Source organism: Selaginella moellendorffii, unplaced genomic scaffold (assembly GCF_000143415.4).
Source record: "Selaginella moellendorffii unplaced genomic scaffold, v1.0 SELMOscaffold_46, whole genome shotgun sequence".
Taxonomy (NCBI): Eukaryota; Viridiplantae; Streptophyta; class Lycopodiopsida; order Selaginellales; family Selaginellaceae; genus Selaginella; species Selaginella moellendorffii.
The window spans coordinates 723,620-742,985 of NW_003314307.1; the positions used below are offsets into that span (position 1 = coordinate 723,620).

Here is a 19,366-nt window from a genome sequence, read left to right on the forward strand (position 1 = left end):
CAGTTTCCTCCTCCTTTGACTCTGGAGTAGTAATTGGTGCAATTGCTTAATGCTATGTAGTTGCAATTAAACAATCAAACTCAGTTAATGGTAATATTCACACTATTTGGTACAGCTCCTTCTGCTCTTGCTACTAATCCTTATGTCTGGTCGGAGTTTTTTTATGAAAATTCTAGGGATGATGTGTACCATTGGTTCAATCATTTCATGGTGATTGCTATAAATCATTCTTGGAATGATGCTTGGTGTTTGCATGAATTTCCCATGTGTCTTCAAGGGATGGTACTGCAATGGTACAATGGTTTCAGCACAACCACTCGTGAAGATTAGAAAATTCTCCTAGACGTATTCAAATGCACATTTGGATATGTTGATGATTATGATGATGCCTTTAACAATTGCATCATCTTCATCAAAAGTGATTTGATTTTGTGATGCAATTTAGCATTTGTTTCAGAAGCCTCTTTCTTCGTGCAAAGCTAAATATGTTAAAGTGGATCAAGTTGAGAATCTTGTGGTTAGCACTTCTTCAAAATCTTGTAAGCTTTATGCATGCACTTGACGATGCTCTTCGCTTGGCATAACATTATAAGACGTCACCTCTTCCACTTCTCATTGCACGTCCTTTATCTCCACTTCTTGTAAGAGATGGTCTTATTCCAATGGATGTTAATATTACTGCTGCCCAAGTTCAAGGACAAGGGTGAGGACATCTGCCATAACCAGACTGATTTTCACCTAGATGCCATAGGTCATAGGACGTCATCTAGGTGGAAATCTTGTGTCAATAATGTCCTATTAGTGTTGTTGCAATGGAAAGTTTGGACACTAAGATGCTTCTAGAAAACGAAGAGTCACACAAGTAGTACAAGGACCTTATGTGAATACATTAGTGACACCTCCATCTTTCTTTTATGAGTATTATCAAAGGGTTCACTCCACACCAGTTCATTTAGTGTTACTTTCCAAACTTATTTCTATAACAAAAGATTTCTTATTTTTCTCTCCATGTTAATTGATATAGGCTTGAGTTTATCTTTTATTACTCAACTTGTTGCAACATATTGCCATTTACATTTGCGTCATATAGTAAAGTCAATTTTCATTCTTTATAGCAACAGTTGTATATATACATGTGCACAGGATGAGGCAAATCTAATTGTGTGTGTGGGCAATCTAAACTTCAGTTACAGTTATTATAGATGGTGTAGAGTCAAGTTTTTGACTTTATCCTTGGTATAGATTGGTTATAATTATGCCAAGTGTATGTTCCTCCTAGTGATTGTAAAAAGAATCCTATAAAGCTTGTTTTGGCCACTTAAGCTGACTACTACTACTACAATGACTATATATTAGACAATATTGGAGTAATGTAATAGTATGTGTGAGGTTTTGGTTGTAATCCACAGTCACTCATCACGTTCCTACCAAGCTCATGGTGAAGAGCCTCTTGAAGCTTGTTGAATGCATGTTCTTGAAGAGCTCCCCACATGAAAGGTGTGTAATAGCATCACCAGAGGTAAAAAACATTGAGGCGTAGCCTTGGATAAAACGTCAAAAGGATCCCAAGAAAACAGTGCAGCTGTGGACTGAGGTCAGGGGCGAAAACTCCAAAAATTCTTTGTGTTGTGCCATGTGAGAGACTACACATTGTTTGGAGATATCAAAGCCTAAGAGGCAGCCTTTGGTGACAGCAAACTTACACTTGTCTAGGTTAAGAGTGAAGCAATGATGCCAGCAAGCTCCAAGTGCCACAAATGCTCCTCAAAAGACCCACAGTGAATCACCCGGCAAGTCATGAAAGGCAAATGTCATGAAATGTTGGACATCTATGCAAATCCACAGCTTGCCACTAACTTTCCACAGAACCATGTTGGACACCAATCTCTTGACTCCCACATGTAGAAGTTTCTCCTCCTTAATTGATGGCAACAATGCTGTGTTGAAATGTCCTATGCCTTGGCATTGTCAAAGAGCTTGATCTCATGGCAATGACCTCTAAGGTGGGCAAATGCGTCTTTGAAAGAACAAAGAAGCTCCAGGAGCTGGTTTTCGTATGCACTCATGAAGACTGGATCTGAGTCGTCCGAGAGGAAGGCCTGCTTGCAACGATCATCTAGGGTCAGAGATGTGTTGGCAGCATCAAACATGTCCAGTGGTGGCTCCGTGGCCGTTGTAGGAACTCGTTCATGCATCACCTTGATCGCTTCATGAGAAAGTTTATCCGCCCAGAAATTCCTGGTGTGTGCGATGCTCAGAAAAGTGTCAGTGTCAAAGAGGGATGTGAGGTCAATAGCTCACTGCCACAGGTCACGAATATTGGTTTTGTGGAAATGATACTCGCCATTAAGTTGCCAGATGACAAGCTGAGAGTCTCCTGTGCATTGGACGTGGCAGATTCCATGTTGTGAGGCAAGCTCCATGGCAGAGATCATGGACAAATACTCTGCCTCGTTAGCTGAAGTTGCAAGAAGTGTTGTGGAGAGCTGAGCCACATTTTGCTATTTGTCACTCCAATTCCTGCTCGATGACCATGCACCATTGAAGTAAGCTGTAAAGAGTTCTGGAGGGCTCTCAAAGAGAGATGAGGAATTAACAATGCTCTCCAGATCTGCTTCGTGGCCTTGGGAGTCAGCAATGAGAGGTGTCACTGAGAAAGGTGACGGCGGCAAAGGAACTGGGATTGCGAGCTGAGCAGCCTCCAAAGCGGTAGCAACTGAAGGAAGATCGTTAGTGTAGGTGGAGCTGGTGCTAGGAGTCTCGTTGCCACTTTGTGTCGCCACTGGGGAAATGGCATTTGTGGTGTTGTCAAGAGTGACCGAGTGTTGAGCTTGACAAACAAGTTCCGAGGGAGTGTGCTGTAGGTGGAAGTACAGTGGAGAATGTGGATCCCAGGGAGAGAAGCATCTTGTAGCAGCTCTGGAAAGACCACTAGAAAGGAATCTATCATCTATGGAGTGCTGTGAGCAGCTGCAAGGGAAGAAACCACTGGTGACAACACGAGGGAGCCTTTCTGATTGGAGAAGGTGGCATGATGAATGCCATCCGAAATGGAGAACAATCCCTTGTGTCAATCTGTTTGAGCATGGATGGCATCTTGCCAGCTTCATCCAAGGATTAATTGTACCTCCAATGTTTTACCTTTTATCGTTCGTTTTATCGGAAGAAAGTGGTGTCTTGTAGTTTACCACCAAGAAATCGACCAAGGTTTCAACATCTTTGCAAATGTCCTTGGGGATGACAAGATGTTGGGCAAATTTCTCAAGCATGATGGGGATGACATGAAAAAGGATATGGGCTCCAGAGAGTATATGACAAAAACACTCCAAAGTGTGCTGGTGATTCACGTTGACAGGTACAAATGCCGAAGCCTCCTTGCCAACAATGACAAAGATCTCAAAAAGCTTTCCTCGATTTGGAGCACACATCACTGGGGCAAGGTGAAGTTGCCAAGTACTTGGAGGCTGGTTGTGCTCCTGATAGTTTCTCCCTGGACCAGCAATGAGTGGCAGTACCTATTTCTCTAGTAGATGGGCTGAATTGATTTCTTAAAATAAACAGGGTTGGCATTTTTTAGTCTACTTTGGCCCACTACTAGTTGCATGTTAGAGTTTATCCATGCATATGAGTTGCCAGCTAGTGATCATAATTTTCCAAAACAAATAATAGTAGAATAGAGGTTTACCATTTCGAAAAAGATAAAGAACTAATAATGATATCACCTCTATTATCGTCCATTTGTCAGAGAACCAACTTCAAGAGAAGGAACCATAGAAGGATCCAAAGCTATTTCAGAGGATAAATTTGGAGACAATGGTTCAGGAACTTGTATAGTATCCTCCATCATTTGCACCACTTTCCCCATTGATGGCCTTGCATTTGCATCATGCTGAATGCACCATAATGCAACTTTGAGCAGCCTCTTGAACTGCACCAAATCCACGTCCTCCCTCACTAGCTTCTTGTCAATGATGCTTTCCAGATCTCCTGCTTGATACATGTTGTAAGCCCAGTCCGAGAGACACCAGCGGTTGTTTTCTGAGTTTATGGCAGATATTGTCATGAGGTACTTCTCCCTGCCGCTTATAATCTCGAGCAACACCATTCCAAAGCTGTAGACATCCACCTTGGTTGTGATTGGAAGGTTGCTGATCCATTCAGGTGCAAGATATCCCCTGGTTCCACGCACAGTTGTCACACTCAATTCCCTCTCCCGTTTCATCAGCTTGGCTAAACCAAAATCCGCTACCTTTGGAATAAAGCTCTCATCAAGCAGGATGTTTTGAGGCTTTATGTCACAGTGGAGAATGCATTCCTGACATTCGTCATGAAGATATGTTATCCCTCTTGCAATCCCCAAAGCAATGTTGAATCGGCTGGCCCAGCCGCAAAAGTGCTCTGTATCATTCAAAAAAAGTAGCTTCTCCAGTGAACCATTAGGCATGTACTCATAAACCAGGAGCTTTCGATTGTCCTCGTAGCAATACCCCAGCAAGCGGACGAGGTTGATGTGGTGAATCTTGCCGAGGGTCTTCACCTCGGCTTGGAACTGTTTATCGGCTTGCATGGCCATTTCCAGCTCCTTGACTGCAACAAGAGTGCCATTTGGAAGCCGGCCCTTGTAGACTGTCCCAAATCCTCCCGATCCAAGCCTGTCATAAAAGTTGTCTGTGAAATTTTGCAGCTGCTGATACGTGAATATTGCAGGCCCACTGCCAAAATCGAGATCCATGATGTTGTTACGTACTCTAGCGCTTATGATCCAGCAGAGCCCCATAAAACATGTAACCAAGAGGAAAACCATCAACACAAGTGTTGTGATGAAGAGCGCAATGCGAGGACCATCTCTGAAAAATGGCCGATGGAGCACCAGCCACTGGAAACCAGGAACGACGGTGGCATTTGCGTTTGTCACGTATACGTTTGCATCCGGACTTTGTCCTGGATCTTTGGCAGAAACTTTCAAGAAGAAAACGTTGTCCACGTCCACAGACTGCTTGCCATTGAACAGACCCGAGGGATCTAAGCCCTTGAGCCAGCATATTCCAGCGCCACCCATCTGGAAAGCAGCTCCGAGACACTCGCACTCCCTGAGGCATCTTTGGATACAATCCTCCTGGGATGACGGATTTGGCAGTGGGTGGCTATTGTAGTCATTGTATTGGAAGTCCGTGCGTACAAGTTGGATCATCTTGAAGTTTCTTGGATCTGTTGAGTTTTGGCCTGCGGGACACTTGGTCAACGGGGTATTGTAAACACAATCCTGTGACGGATCGGAAGCATTTGTGGGGTGAAATCCCGGAGGACAGATGCAAGTTGCAGTCGGCCGGTATGTGCAAATCCCAAAGCGCCCGCATTTCCCAAAGATGTCACACTCGAGAAGAACAGCTTGCCAAGTTATGAGCCATCTGTTCTTAATCTCATCAAGAGTGTAGATTCTCAGGTTGCCATCATCGTCCAGGGTCAGCCTTCGGGTTAGACCAATTTCAGGATAATCGAGCGCATACCTCTGTGCCGTGTCATATACTTTGTCAGGATTTTTCCAGGAGCTGCCGTTCCCATCAAAGAAAGAAAGCATCCCACTAGTGCTGATGTTGAGACGAGGAGGACTGAGCGCAGAACTGGAACAATTGTCATTCGCAATCTGCCAGTATGGTTCAAGCCAATATCCCCGGGAGTAGAGCGCAACTCTACTCACATCCATTCGAAGGTCATATTTTCGGTTACTGGAGACAAGCCGGGTGTTTCCAATGAGCTGCTGATAAGGAAGAAGGGTGTCCGTGGGGCGCTCAAATGACTGCCAAACAGGCACTCCGTTGCTCGTTAGAAGTTGTAAGTTGCCATTCTCCTGAAGCAAAGCTTTTATAACTCCGAGAGTTGACGTAGAAGTTCCCCAGATAATTCCAGCAGCGTTGGAGGTGAGAACTAATCGACCATCGATCTGGAAAACGAGCTGGTCGCCTTTGATAAGCCCGATTGGAAAACCTCCCGTGTCATTGGACATTGCGCTCCAGACGACTGTGTTGGGCATTTTGGTGTACCATATCGAGAAACTATAGAGGGGAAATGTGTGATTGATATGGCTGAATCCTGCAGAAAAGGTAGCGTTGGGAGACGTAATCCATGTCTGAGGGTCTTCGCCTCTCACAATTATGGTTGTGCCTGGACTTCCACCATCAGCTGCCACCGAAGTTAAAATGATATAGCACAAGCAACAGAATAGGAGAATTCTAAAAGCGAGAAACATCAAGAACATCTGTTGTTTTCTGGAAGGTGTGAAATGCTTACATCCTTTTTATAGCTGGGAGTGTCTTGCAGCCACTTGTTGTGTTTTACTTCAGTATCTTCCATGTAGATTGTCGTCACATGACTATACTGGTCTTCCACGGCCACAACTTTGATGTTGAAAGACATTGAAAGTTGCAATTATTGTCAGTTTAACCTTGACTGCATGCTTGACTCTGACTCTGACGATGACCTGGACTCGAGAACTAAAAGCGTTAGTGCACGAGCCTTTGAATTTCCTCAATACTTGACTCTCAGGTAATGACAAAAGTAATTCTTGAGCTTCCAGTCATCTTTTCAACTGCAATAGAGATTGGGAGCACCATAGAGGTGGGAAGGGCCTATCAATCCTGCACAAACTGTGGCAACGGAGCAAAATAAAAACGGAGAGTTTATTCATATCAGTGGGAACGCACAGCTTTAGCTCAGGGATGAGAACGGACTCATTGTCACTGATGATGCAAGTGTGATTGTGTGGCAAAAAAATCAAATTGGGGCTGTTGCTCTAAAGGTTCTTTCCTTCTGGAGACTGGCAACTTGGTGGTTCATTGGGAGGACATGGCAGAGTTTTCCTGAGGAACAACAGCAAGAAGCTTGAAATTCCTCAAAGATACTGGCATATAGCATATCCACTTTGCGAACGTGCCATAGAGATGAAACCGGGACCAAGTCAACATATAGTGCCAGATTGACAGGTCTTTACATTTTCTAGCAGTTCTCAACTTGAGTTCTGATGGAGTTTTATTGTTTTATGACACAATTGGATCAAGTCCGCCACTGAAAATTCTCACAAATATGCTCTGGATTATGGAATCTCGAATGTTTTGAAGACAGCAGGTAGCAGCGCCCAGACAGCAGCCCACAGGATGTTGTTATGAATTTAGGACTTGGACAAGTGGCAGTCAGTGGGAAGCCGGAACTATGGGACTTGGAGTTCACTGCGTGGAGTGCTGGAGTTTAGACCATGGAAGATGGATAGGCTCTGAACAAACCTTTTCTCAACAAGGATTTCTACAAGGGCATTAGGATAGTTACCAATTCTCCTCCTATCCTGGGATTAAAACATAGAGATAAGAGTAGCATTGAGGACTAACAAGGGATGTAGCAGCTCACTCAGGAATTCTATTAGACCCTTTATATGGCTTAGCCATGGACCCCAATCTGGGAAAGCATAGTAGAAGAGGTCATGTAACTCTCCCCCACAGGTTCCTCAATGAGTGGTTGAAAGTATACTCTTATGTTGAAGGTGGATGCTATGTTGTGCTTGTGAATGAGATTATAAGTTTCTTTTTATTTTAGACTAAATGCAATAAATTAGTGGAGGATTAACAATATGCTAGAGTTGTGACATAAGGAGTATTATATCAGTTGTGGGAGATAAAATACAAAAAAACTTTCGTCAAGGAAAAACATTAGCATTGCTATTAAAGTTGGTGGCAAGGTAAATAAACTTTTAGATAGCCGTGGTGATAATTAATACTGGAGCATGAGGAAAGTTAAGTCCTTAGACAATAATGGTTTCTTAGTGTTAACTCATCTTCTCCACAAAGCCTAAGAATATCTACTTTTTCAAATGACACCAAAGTCTTGGAATGTTGTTTTGGCAAGCACTTATGTAGGAATGTTGTATTTTTTACTTCTGGAGCTTTTAGACTTTGCACCTATTGCCCAAAAAAGACTTGTAGCTGCCCTCTTGGATTCCATTGTGTTGATCCCAAATAATGTTCCTCCTAGTGATTGTAGAAAGAATCCTATAAAGCTTGTCTTGGCCACCTGAGCTGACTACTACTACTACAATGACTATATATTGGACAATATTGGAGTAATGTAACAGTATGTGTGAGGTTTTGGTTGTGATCCACAGTCACTCATCACGTTCCTACCAAGCTCATGGTGAAGAGCCTCTTGAAGCTTGTTGAATGCATGTTGTTGAAGAGCTCCCCACACGAAAGGTGTGCAATAGCATCACCAGAGGTAAAAAAAATTGAGGCGTAGCCTTGGATAAAACGTCAAAAGGATCCCAAGAAAACAGTGCAGCTGTGGACTGAGGTCAGGGGTGAAAACTCCAAAAATTCTTTGTGTTGTGCCATGTGAGGGACTACACATTGTTTGGAGATATCAAAGCCTAAGAGGCGGCCCTTGGTGACAGCAAACTTACACTTGTCTGGGTTAAGAGTGAAGCAATGATGCCAGCAAGCTCCAAGTGCCGCAAATGCTCCTCAAAAGACCCACAGTGAATCACCTAGCATGTCGTGAAAGGCAAATGTCATGAAATGTTGGACATCTATGCAAATCCACAGCTTGCCATTAACTTTCCACACCAGAACCATGTTGGACACCAATCTCTTGACTCCCGCATGTAGAAGTATCTCCTCCTTAATTGATGGCAACAATGCTGTGTTGAAATGTCCTATGCCTTGGCATTGTCAAAGAGCTTGATCTCATGGCAATGACCTCTAAGGTGGGCAAATGCGTCTTTGAATGAACAAAGAAGCTCCAAGAGCTGGTTTTCGTATGCACTCATGAAGACTGGATCTGAGTCGTCCGAGAGGAAGGCCTGCTTGCAACGATCATCTAGGGTCAGAGATGTGTTGGCAGCTCGAGCTTGGGTCTATCACTGGCGCGTCTACAAGATTAGAGTCAAACATGTCTAGTGGTGGCTCCGTGGCCGTTGTAGGAACTCGTTCATGCATCACCTTGATCGCTTCATGAGAAAGTTTATCCGCCCAGAAATTCCTGGTGTGTGCGATGCTCAGAAAAGTGACAGTGTCAAAGAGGGATGTGAGGTCAATAGCTCACTGCCACAGGTCACGAATATTGGTTTTGTGGAAATGATACTCGCCATTAAGTTGCCAGATGACAAGCTGAGAGTCTCCTGTGCATTGGACGTGGCAGATTCCATGTTGTGAGGCAAGCTCCATGGCAGAGATCATGGACAAATACTCTGCCTCGTTGGCTGAAGTTGCAAGAAGTGTTGTGGAGAGCTGAGCCACATTTTGCTATTTGTCACTCCAATTCCTGCTCGATGACCATGCACCATTGAAGTAAGCTGTAAAGAGTTCTGGAGGGCTCTCAAAGAGAGATGAGGAATTAACAATGCTCTCCAGATCTGCTTCGTGGCCTTGGGAGTCAGCAATGAGAGGTGTCACTGAGAAAGGTGACGGCGGCAAAGGAACTGGGATTGCGAGCTGAGCAGCCTCCAAAGCGGTAGCAACTGAAGGAAGATCATTAGTGTAGGTGGAGCTGGTGCTAGGGGTCTCGTTGCCACTTTGTGTCGCCACTGGGGAAATGGCATTTGTGGTGTTGTCAAGAGTGACCGAGTGTTGAGCTTGACAAACAAGTTCCGAGGGAGTGTGCTGTAGGATGGAAGTACAGTGGAGAATGTGGATCCCAGGGAGAGAAGCATCTTGTAGCAGCTCTGGAAAGACCACTAGAAAGGAATCTATCATCTATGGAGTGCTGTGAGCAGCTGCAAGGGAAGAAACCACTGGTGACAACACGAGGGAGCCTTTCTGATTGGAGAAGGTGGCATGATGAATGCCATCCGAAATGGAGAACAATCCCTTGTGTCAATCTGTTTGAGCATGGATGGCATCTTGCCAGCTTCATCCAAGGATTAATTGTACCTCCAATGTTTTGCCTTTTTTCGTTCGTTTTATCGGAAGAAAGTGGTGTCTTGTAGTTTACCACCAAGAAATCGACCAAGGTCTCAACATCTTTGCAAATGTCCCTGGGGATGACAAAGTGTTGGGCAAATTTCTTAAGCATGATGGGGATGTTGTGCTCTGTAAGCTCTAATCCCAGTGCATGCATGACTGTGAGGGACATCATGTTATTTCCAGAACCGCAGTCTACCAATGCAGTTCCTGCCATATGCCCTCGATAAGTGACAGGAATGAGAAAAGCTCCAGGATCTGTCGCCTTTGCCTGGACTTAGGACAACCTTCATGGGCTGTCTCTGAGGCGAAGACTGAAGTGATGAAATGCCACTGAGGTGATGGGCCTTGGAAATCCCCGAGAGAAATATCCAAATGTAAATCACAGAGCTTTTGTGTGACATATTTAAGGAACTTGAGTGTGACATTCTGCTGCTAGAAGGCGGAAATCTCCTGGAGTGCATTTCCACTGCTGCTCCTGGAAAAGGTGCTTGAGCTGGAAGTGGTTGAGGGAATGGAAGTTGAATTTCCGTTGGCATCGAGCTTGCTTGAGGTGATGGTGGGGGATCTAGACCAGAGAAATCATTTGAAACAACATGTATAGGAACAGCCTTCTTTTTTCGAGCTCAAGTAGTCATGACAACCTGGTAAAGTCCTCAGCTGGAAGAATCACATAGATGCCAGCGATTTTCTTTCCTTTGTCCAAAGCTGGCAGAGCTTCCTGTAAAATCTGACAATAGCTCGACTTGGCTGCAATCGAGGAGTTGTCCACCAAAGGTTGCTGGAGAACTTGCTGAGGCTGTAGGCGTTGCTCAGGGTGTAACTTCCAACAGCGTGATTCATCGTGTGTACTCAATTTGCGGTGATTGCAAAAGAGACGATGACGATCAACAACATCCATCCTAAGGTATCTTAGCTCTTCTAAAATCTCTACCTGCTGTGCTTGCTATTGTTGGAGAATGTAATATTGTTGGATTTCCACCAATGTGACATCCACTGTACTCAAGGATTTCTCCTTGGAAGAGCTCTACCTAGGGAAGAATTACCAAGTTAAAGTAACCTGTCTAAAAGCCATAACTCATCTATAGTAAAAATAAATATATAGATTAATATTAATCCCAAGATTAGAAAAGTCCTCCCCTAAACTAAAATCTTTGTTAGTAAGGATTGCCATCACTTCTTGGGGCTTTGGCTAGTTTAAAACATTTTAGTTGCCTTTTAAATAAAATTAAGAATATTGAAGAAAGGTGGGTTATGTGATCAGTCAATATTAATTATTTTATGATTAAAGATTTTACTATACACACAAAGTGCCGAAATCAGTCTACTTATACTGGCCCAAAGTACAAAATTAATAGATGAACAATATCAAAGTCATTGACAAAAATATCTTAGAAATATCGAATTAATTAATGAATAAAGCTAACATTAAAACATAAAAATTATTCCAAGTAAGTTATCATCTAATAAACTAATATGATAGAAACTATAGAGATCATGATAGTTTAAAAACAAAGGATTAACTATCTAACAAAATTCAATAACAAATATATCATTAATAAAACTCAATGATAAAGCTTAACTACCACTAATTCTTCTTTAAGGAATATTTGGTGTTGGATTAGTTTTAAGTTTGGTCAGAAAAGAATTGACATAAGCCTATATTGTGAACAAAGCTGGTGGTATTAGGTGTTGTAAATTTTTATTTATGGGATATTATATTTATATTGAATTTTGTTGTTTGAGTTGGCACTAAATATTAAACTAGTAGTGATATGGGCTTTACTTGTGATAACTCAATTGATGATTAAGTCATAGTGATATCCATATCATATATTTATGATTGTGAGTAATAAAGTTACTTAGTTAAATAGTTTTAGTTATTTTAGATTAGTTTATGACTAATCTGTTTTGTAGCAGCTTTGACTAAGTGATCTACTATACTAATTTGGTGTTAGTATTGTGAGTTTGCTTATTGAGTGTTGGAAAAGAGTTACAATATTCATTTACTATACTTGAGATAAATTATTAGACTTCCTTTTGGGTTACCTTTATTATATGAGATTATACTAAGAGACAGATATAATCTACAAATACCTATTTCAACTAAGTTATATAAAGGAGTAAAAAGTTTAATAAAAAGTCAAAAAGTTACTTAAGTTTGAATTTCTTTAGCCAAGTAAGGCTTTTTTATCAATGTTGTTTAATGTATATATGTATTAACTATTATGCCTTAAATAAGAAGACAATGAAGGATAAAATATTAATGTTATGTTATTTTAGATAAGTTTGGTGAAGCTCGTGTGTTTATCAAGCACTACAACCAAACTAAATGATCTAGCATCATATATTACCTCCTCACCACCCAATCAAAAATAGGAAGATCTTGAGAGCCAAACTTGCTGGAGCCAATTTGAGAGGAATGTTCAAAATTGTCTTTTGGTAGCTTGATGTGAATTTGAGGCTAAAGGTTATCCATATGCTCAAGGACAATAGTTAGCGAGCTCCATTCATCTCAAGACATAGTCATTTGTGGAAGCACGCTAAGCTAAGTTTGCTAAATATCTAACTTTTATACTATAAAACATGTGTAGATCCAAAAAGAAATAAACTTCTTATTGAGGATCTAACCTTCACACCAATTTGAGCACAAGTCCAGATGCTAGAAAGTTAACTTACACGAAAGTAACATTTTGTCACTGTTATATTTCGTGATCAATCTACATCATGAGATGAAGCTGTGGAATGTTCTCTTGGTCATGGTTTACTGCTCACATGCATCAAAATAAATAGTGGGATTCATCGACATCACAGAGCCCGATATTCATATCTTGGTAAAGTTGGCCGCCGTAAAAACCATGCAAGGAGGCATTACTTTTAATTTTCTCGATCTTTGGCTCGCGTCGAAAGTTACCGTTGAAAGAATTCGATGATGATTACTTTAACCCCTAACGCTAGCCCGGAATATCCCCACCAAAAGATCCAGGCCGTCGATCGCGTTGCCTCTCGACATTCCGCCACGAAATGCCGACCCGGCTTACGATGTAACAGTACCACTAGTTACGGTAAGACAGAAGAAGCGAGTTCCCTACAGTGGCACTATCTTCCTCTTTAGATTTGTTTTTGTTTCTTCTGCCGCAAGGAAAAAGCTGGGAGCAGCGATCGAGCGATCGAGCGAGCGGTTTCATCACGGAGAAGATCAAAATGTCTGGAGGAGGGGGAAAAAATGACTACCAGCATCTGGTTCAAGAGCAGCTCCCCGAGCTCGACTACTGTGTCAATGACAGCCCTCCTCTCGGTTTGTGCTTGCGGTTTTTCCGATCGATCGATCGTGGGTTTCTTATGTGTGACTTTCTTGGTCTCGTTCTTTTTTTTTGAGCAGCCGAGACCATTCTTGTCGGATTCCAGCACTATCTTACCATGGTCGGAACAACGGTTTTGGTCACGACTCCTCTCGTTTACGCCATGGGGGGGAACGATGTAAGTTTTCTTGTTTTCTGGAAAACCTTGAGCTTTCTTTGAGCGTCTTCTTGTTCTCGATCTCTGATAGAGAGAAAATCGGTTGCTTGCTCTTCTTCTTTCTTTCTCAGAGGGACAAGGCTCGAGTGATTCAAACGCTACTCTTTGCGAGCGGCATCAACACGCTCATCCAGTCCTTCCTTGGAACCAGGCTTCCGGCCATTGTGGGGGGCTCCTACGCTTACATCCTCCCCATCTTCAGCATCATCAACTCTCCCAAGCTGCGAGCCATCACAGACGATCGCGAGGTACAAAAAAATCCATTTTTCTTTCTTCTGATCCAAAGCTGACCCTGAAAGTGGTATTTTGTTTCGTTCTTCTCAGAGGTTTCTTCACTCGATGAAAGCTATCCAGGGAGCTCTCATCTGTGCCTCCATTCTCCAGATAGTCCTTGGCTTCAGTGGACTCTGGGGTATTTTTTCAAGGTATAGTTTAAGACTCGATCGTTTCTTTTTGTTTTTCCTGTCTTGGAACACTAGGCCTTGAAAATCCATTCTCTGTTTTGTTCCATGTCCCCAGGTACACGAGTCCTCTCACTATCGGTCCCGTGATCTTGATGGTCGGCATTGGGATGTTTCAGCTCGGCTTTCCCGGGGTATCTTATAAAAAAAAAATTCTTTGCGCGAAAAAGATAAATCTTTCTTTGATCACAGGTTGGAAAGTGCGTCCAAATTGGGATCCCGCAGATTCTTCTCATACTCCTGTTCTCTCAGGTATTTAACGCAGAAGTAATTTTCTCTCGAGTAGTTTGTGTGATTGTTTCTTGCATTTTCAGTATCTCAAGACGCTCAAGGCGAGCAAGAAGATGCCATTCTTCGAGCGCTTTGCAATTGTCATCGCCGTGGCTCTCACCTGGGCCTACGCTCACTTCCTCACTATCACTGGCGCTTACAAGCACTCGAGCGAGCTAGGACAGATCCACTGCCGGACTGATCGGGCCAATCTCATTCGATCCTCTCCATGGTATGGACATGAAACTGTCACAAGATTAAAACTCTCTACTTGTTTGTAGGATTCGTGTTCCATACCCACTGGAATGGGGAGCTCCAACTTTCAACGCGAGCCATGCGTTTGGAATGCTTGCTGGTGCCATTGTGTCACTAGTCGAAGTAAGCTCTGTTGTTTTGTTGAAATCCACTCGATCACTCGGCTATTTTCTTTTCTTTCGAAGTCGACTGGATCGTTTTATGGGATTGCGCGGCTCGCTGGTGCTACGCCACCTCCCTCGTACGTCCTGAGCCGTGGCATTGGCTGGCAGGTTTGTAGACACAGCTTTTCCGAAAGTTTGCATAAGATCCATCACTCTTTCGATTCACAGGGTGTTGGAATTTTCATAAATGGTATCTTTGGAACGGCAGCTGGTCCGACTATCTCTGTGTAAGTTCTTCGCGTTTTTGCTGTCTGTTCTGTAAAGGTGGGATCTTTTTGCAGTGAGAATGCGGGGCTTGTTGGTATCACTCGAGTTGGAAGCCGTCGAACCATCCAAGTCGCAGCTTTCTTCATGATCTTTTTCAGCTTGTTCGGTAAGAACTTCTCAGGTTTGGAAGACTCACGATCTAACGAGTAACTGAATCGTTTCCAGGAAAATTCGGTGGTATCTTTGCATCGATCCCCGCGGCAATGGTGGCTGGCATCTACTGCGTGCTCTTTGGAGTCTTGGGTGAATTTTCTTTCTCTAACCCTCTTTTCTGTAACGTTTGAATGTCACGTTTGATCTCTCTATCCTAGCTGCGAGTGGTGTCTCGTATCTCCAGTTCACAAACCTCAACTTGCCTCGCAACTTGATCATTCTCGGCTTCTCCGTGTTCATGGCTTTCTCCGTCCCGGAATACATTCGAGAGTTTACAATCTCGGCTGGACACGGCCCAGTTCACACGAAATCACACTGGGTAAGCTAGCTTCTTCTCGAGAATCACTACGTAGGCACTAAACTCCGAGTCTGGTCACGCAGTTTAACGATATATTGAACGTGACTCTCTCGTCCGGGCCAGTGATTGCGCTGATCGTTGGCGTCGTCCTCGACAACACACTCAAGCTTAAGGTGACAAAGAAGGATAGAGGAGCGAATTGGTGGAAGAACTTCCGGACCTTTGGAGCTGACAAGAGGAACGAGGAGTTTTACAAGCTGCCTTTCAATCTCAACAAGTTCTTTCCTCCAGTGTGACTAATAGAGTTGTATCTAAAGATTAGTTTTTGTTTGACTTGGGTCATTTAAGAGAAACGGTGACGTACTTCTAACGAGTATCCAAGCAGGCTCTCAATGTATCCTTTGGAATTGCACCTTGGTTTTGGCCCTTTCCTGTGTGTGATGACAACAGAAGGCAGATAGGTAACCTCAATGCCCTTTTTGGGCACGGGTGATGAGAACAGAAGACTTGTGGAGGATCCAATTTGACAAGCCAAAGCCATAATCAAGGCAGAAAGCAGAAGAGGAATAGTTGGCTAGCTTTGGAAAGCATCTGTAAAAGAAGCCTAAGGGACCGACCTGTGTGCGCACCCTTAGTATGAGAACAAAAACTCTCTCCCTAATTAAGTTAGATATAACCCCTTTAAAAATGTTATGTCAACTAAATTCAACAAATGCCTTTTTCTTGGCATATATGCACTAGATTCACCCCTTTCCCCATTGCTGTATCAATTGAGGGGTGCATTGAATAAGGGGTTAAAATTTCCTGATTAAAAGTTCCCCTTTTTGAAGGGTTCCTTTCCACCCCTCCTAAAATTTTAAAGTTATATGTAACCCCTTTTAAAAAGGCAATCATTAATATCAAATTGCCATTTTATATGTGTCATTATTTTATTAATTTGTTCTATTGAGTTCCAGGCATGAGGAAATATTTTGGGGGGACACTAAATTCCCTACCTTCTGTGCAATGTCATTGGCAGAGTGTATAGAACAAAGGGTTAAAAAGTCCCCCCTTTAAAAAAATTTCCCCACCCTACTGTTAGGATAGGGTTCCACAGAAGGAAGATTTTCAAGGGGGAAACTTTTAACCTCTTGCTCCATGCACCCTGCTAGTGACATGGCATTGGACTTGGGGGAAGGGGGCAAACTTAGTGTCCCCCCCTGAAAATTTCTCCAATGCCTAGTAGAATAAATTAATAAAATGATGCCACATATAAAAATAGTATTCATTACTTATAAAAAAAATGAATTTAGAAAATTATATCAATGACATTACATTAATCTTAAAAGTTTAGAGAGGGGGTGGATGGTATATTAATTGGGGTTTAGACTATGAATGGATGGACCAAATTCAATTTTAATTGTACTGTTCATATTCTACACTGTGAAAACATATGTATATTATTTCATATTAAAACATTATACTTTAAAGCAAGCTTGTCCGGCAATCCAATCGCTAGAGGTACCTGTTTAATTTCCACAACTCTTCTATTGCTTCCATAGCTTCAATTGATGTATAAGCTTTTGCTTCTTGTTGTCAATGTCTTGAAGTTTAAAGAACAAATTAATCTAGAGCTAGAAGAGGTGGACCATCCACTTAGGCATACTTGAATTAGCATTGCCTTGAAATCCAATTTGAGTCAAAGCATTCAAATCATTATATGATGCCTAAATGATCATATGATATATTTCATTTGATGCTACCAAGGGAAGCCATTCCCATGACCCTTTTCATCCCCCACCCTTTGCCACCCCTTCCCCCCCTTCAGCCCACCTAGTGCCCAGAAACCCCCACCAAACACACCACCCAATGTACCAGGTAGAACTTGTCAGCTTGGAGGATTAGGGTGATGTTGTGGTGGGCTCCCCAGCAAGCAAATGAAGAAAGTATCAATGTGCATGTCTAAATCCGTTCACCTACTGCAACCTCTAAGGTTTAGTGGGGACATCAAATCGATCCATACAGTGCCTGTGCTTGGTCTTTTGGGGCAGTTCTTGAGTGGCTCAGGGGGATGTCCTATTGAAAATGCCTAGGCAATAAAAGGGTGGATTATATTTCTCTTCAAATTAGTCTTAGTGTAGTTGGCAGAAGCATCAAGATGGGTTTGCAGAGACCACTATCTTTGGTGTTTGATAACAATCTTGAGCCAATGACCAACAAAGTACCCCATGCCCAGCAGAATGTCCACAGTACACATTCTGATCAATCTGCACTGGTCCAAACAAGCAGTAGTGCACTCATCTTTAGGGGCATGGCCCATGTTGATCATGTTACCATTAGGATGATATAAAAATATCAAGAGAAGGAAAGAAAGAGAGTTTGGACATAGAAGTGGGTTTGGCCAAGATGGTGGGAGGGTGCTTAGCTCAGATTGGCTTTGCTGGTGACATGCTTCTTCTTCTTCCTGTTATATATTGTCTCTCGGAGGGCAATCACCCCACTCACCCTCACCAATCTCAATCCTTTATCATCGGGTTTGATGTGAACCACCCATTGCAGCTGGTGGTGCAATGGCTGCTCACACCACCCCAATCAATCATGTGTGGGTCAACACCATCAAGTAGCTGTTGAGACCATCTGCTCTGCTAAATGGCCTATCCCATCAGCAAGTGGGGTAAGATAGAGGCCATCACAGCCAAGGAGAGGTCCATGTGTGGTAGGGCACACAAACATTAGAATTGCCTGTTGGGTGTGATTGAGCACACTTTCCTGGAGGGCATGTTCATGTAGGGGAGAAGCAAGTGGGAAGGCCAATGATCTAGATGCCTAGTCTTGCTTGTGTAAAGGTTGTGGGTTAAGGCTGATATCCTTTTGCTCCACCCACATTGGTGGTGGCAGCAATAGGGGTCAGATCATCACCAATGATGCTTGATCAGGGAGAGGGTGCAGCAGCCACACATAGGCTGTGGTTCCTCAGTATTATCATGGAAAAATGGGTGTTACGGAGAAAAGAAGGAAACAAAGGGGAAAAGGGAAAAGGGGTTGGAATGGTGAAATCGCGAAATGGTTGGCTTAGTTGAGTATTTGGTCGCCAGTCGGATTACAAGTCCGACGAGAATAGAAAGAGAGGCTACACAATTGGCCAGTTGTACAACTCCTCGATGCGCACTAAGTACTTGGCCGTCAACGGAACTGAAGGTGGGCAAGGATGGCACAAGTCACAGAATCAACAAAAACCCAAAACAAGTGAATGCACTGGTACAACAGAAAGTAAAATTGAGTGAAAACTAAATGCATCTCGGTGTCAATCCCGGAACACAGAGTAGGAAGTCAAATCTCACAAGCAGTTGATAAAGAAAAGTTTTACAGAGCTTTCCTTTGTGCAGAGTAGAGATGGGATAAAATTCTCACTCTCACAGCTAGCCTTTTTATACGAAGTCCTTGGCAACCGTGTCCGTGCTTGTTGCCATGGTCCTTTCAGGTTCATGTCTGCAGTACAGATGTTGTCATCTGGCAACCGCTCCTGGTAACCGCTCCCGGGTCATTTGTACCCGTCCGGTGTTCGAGTCTGTTGTAGAGTTGCTGCTGTAGAGTGTCAAACCAAGATCACTGAGAAACTGAAGTTGGAGTCATTGGGTTGGAACTTGGGCAGTTGGACCTTGAGTCCACCAGCATTTTGATGTTTGAACTTGTGCTGCCAAATATTCCTTCTGTCTGACTTTTTCCTTTATCACTCAACTATTCCACCATAGGAGGACAGCTAGAATATGGGTGTCAAGATGGCATCAACTACTGGATTGAAGGGACCTAGTGCAATGGGGAACACTAGCAAAGTCAATCTCATGCACCCCGTCAAAGGAACAATAGGTAGGCAGAACACACCACACCTACCCATCTTGGCCATCTTGGTTTTGGGGTAGTGATTAGATCTCAATTGGTCACTAGTCACACTTGTCAGGCCTAGTACTCCCATACCACAATACCACCCTGTAAGCGACTAATTTTTCCATTCTAATTTAGTCACTTAACCACACCTTTGACCATTTGGAGGAGTCTCTT

General features: G+C 43.0%; 2 protein-coding genes across 2 annotated transcripts; one reads left to right on the forward strand and one right to left on the reverse strand.

The window, feature by feature from the left end:
- Positions 1 to 3,666: 3,666 nt before the first annotated feature.
- Positions 3,667 to 6,206, reverse strand: LOC9657342 (G-type lectin S-receptor-like serine/threonine-protein kinase At1g34300). Its single transcript, XM_002980869.2, has one exon. It carries the CDS (start codon positions 6,029 to 6,031, stop codon positions 3,728 to 3,730), a length of 2,304 nt encoding a protein of 767 aa, XP_002980915.2. The 5' UTR covers positions 6,032 to 6,206; the 3' UTR covers positions 3,667 to 3,727.
- A 6,792-nt stretch (positions 6,207 to 12,998) lies between these two features.
- Positions 12,999 to 15,704, forward strand: LOC9657343 (nucleobase-ascorbate transporter 2). The gene is made up of 15 exons (XM_002980780.2): positions 12,999 to 13,006; positions 13,057 to 13,239; positions 13,324 to 13,421; positions 13,532 to 13,708; positions 13,785 to 13,885; positions 13,980 to 14,055; positions 14,114 to 14,173; positions 14,236 to 14,423; positions 14,473 to 14,569; positions 14,632 to 14,718; positions 14,779 to 14,837; positions 14,892 to 14,983; positions 15,043 to 15,120; positions 15,189 to 15,349; positions 15,412 to 15,704. The coding sequence occupies exons 2-15, from the start codon at positions 13,146 to 13,148 to the stop codon at positions 15,622 to 15,624; spliced, it is 1,581 nt and encodes a 526-aa protein (XP_002980826.1). The 5' UTR covers positions 12,999 to 13,006; positions 13,057 to 13,145; the 3' UTR covers positions 15,625 to 15,704.
- Positions 15,705 to 19,366: the final 3,662 nt, after the last annotated feature.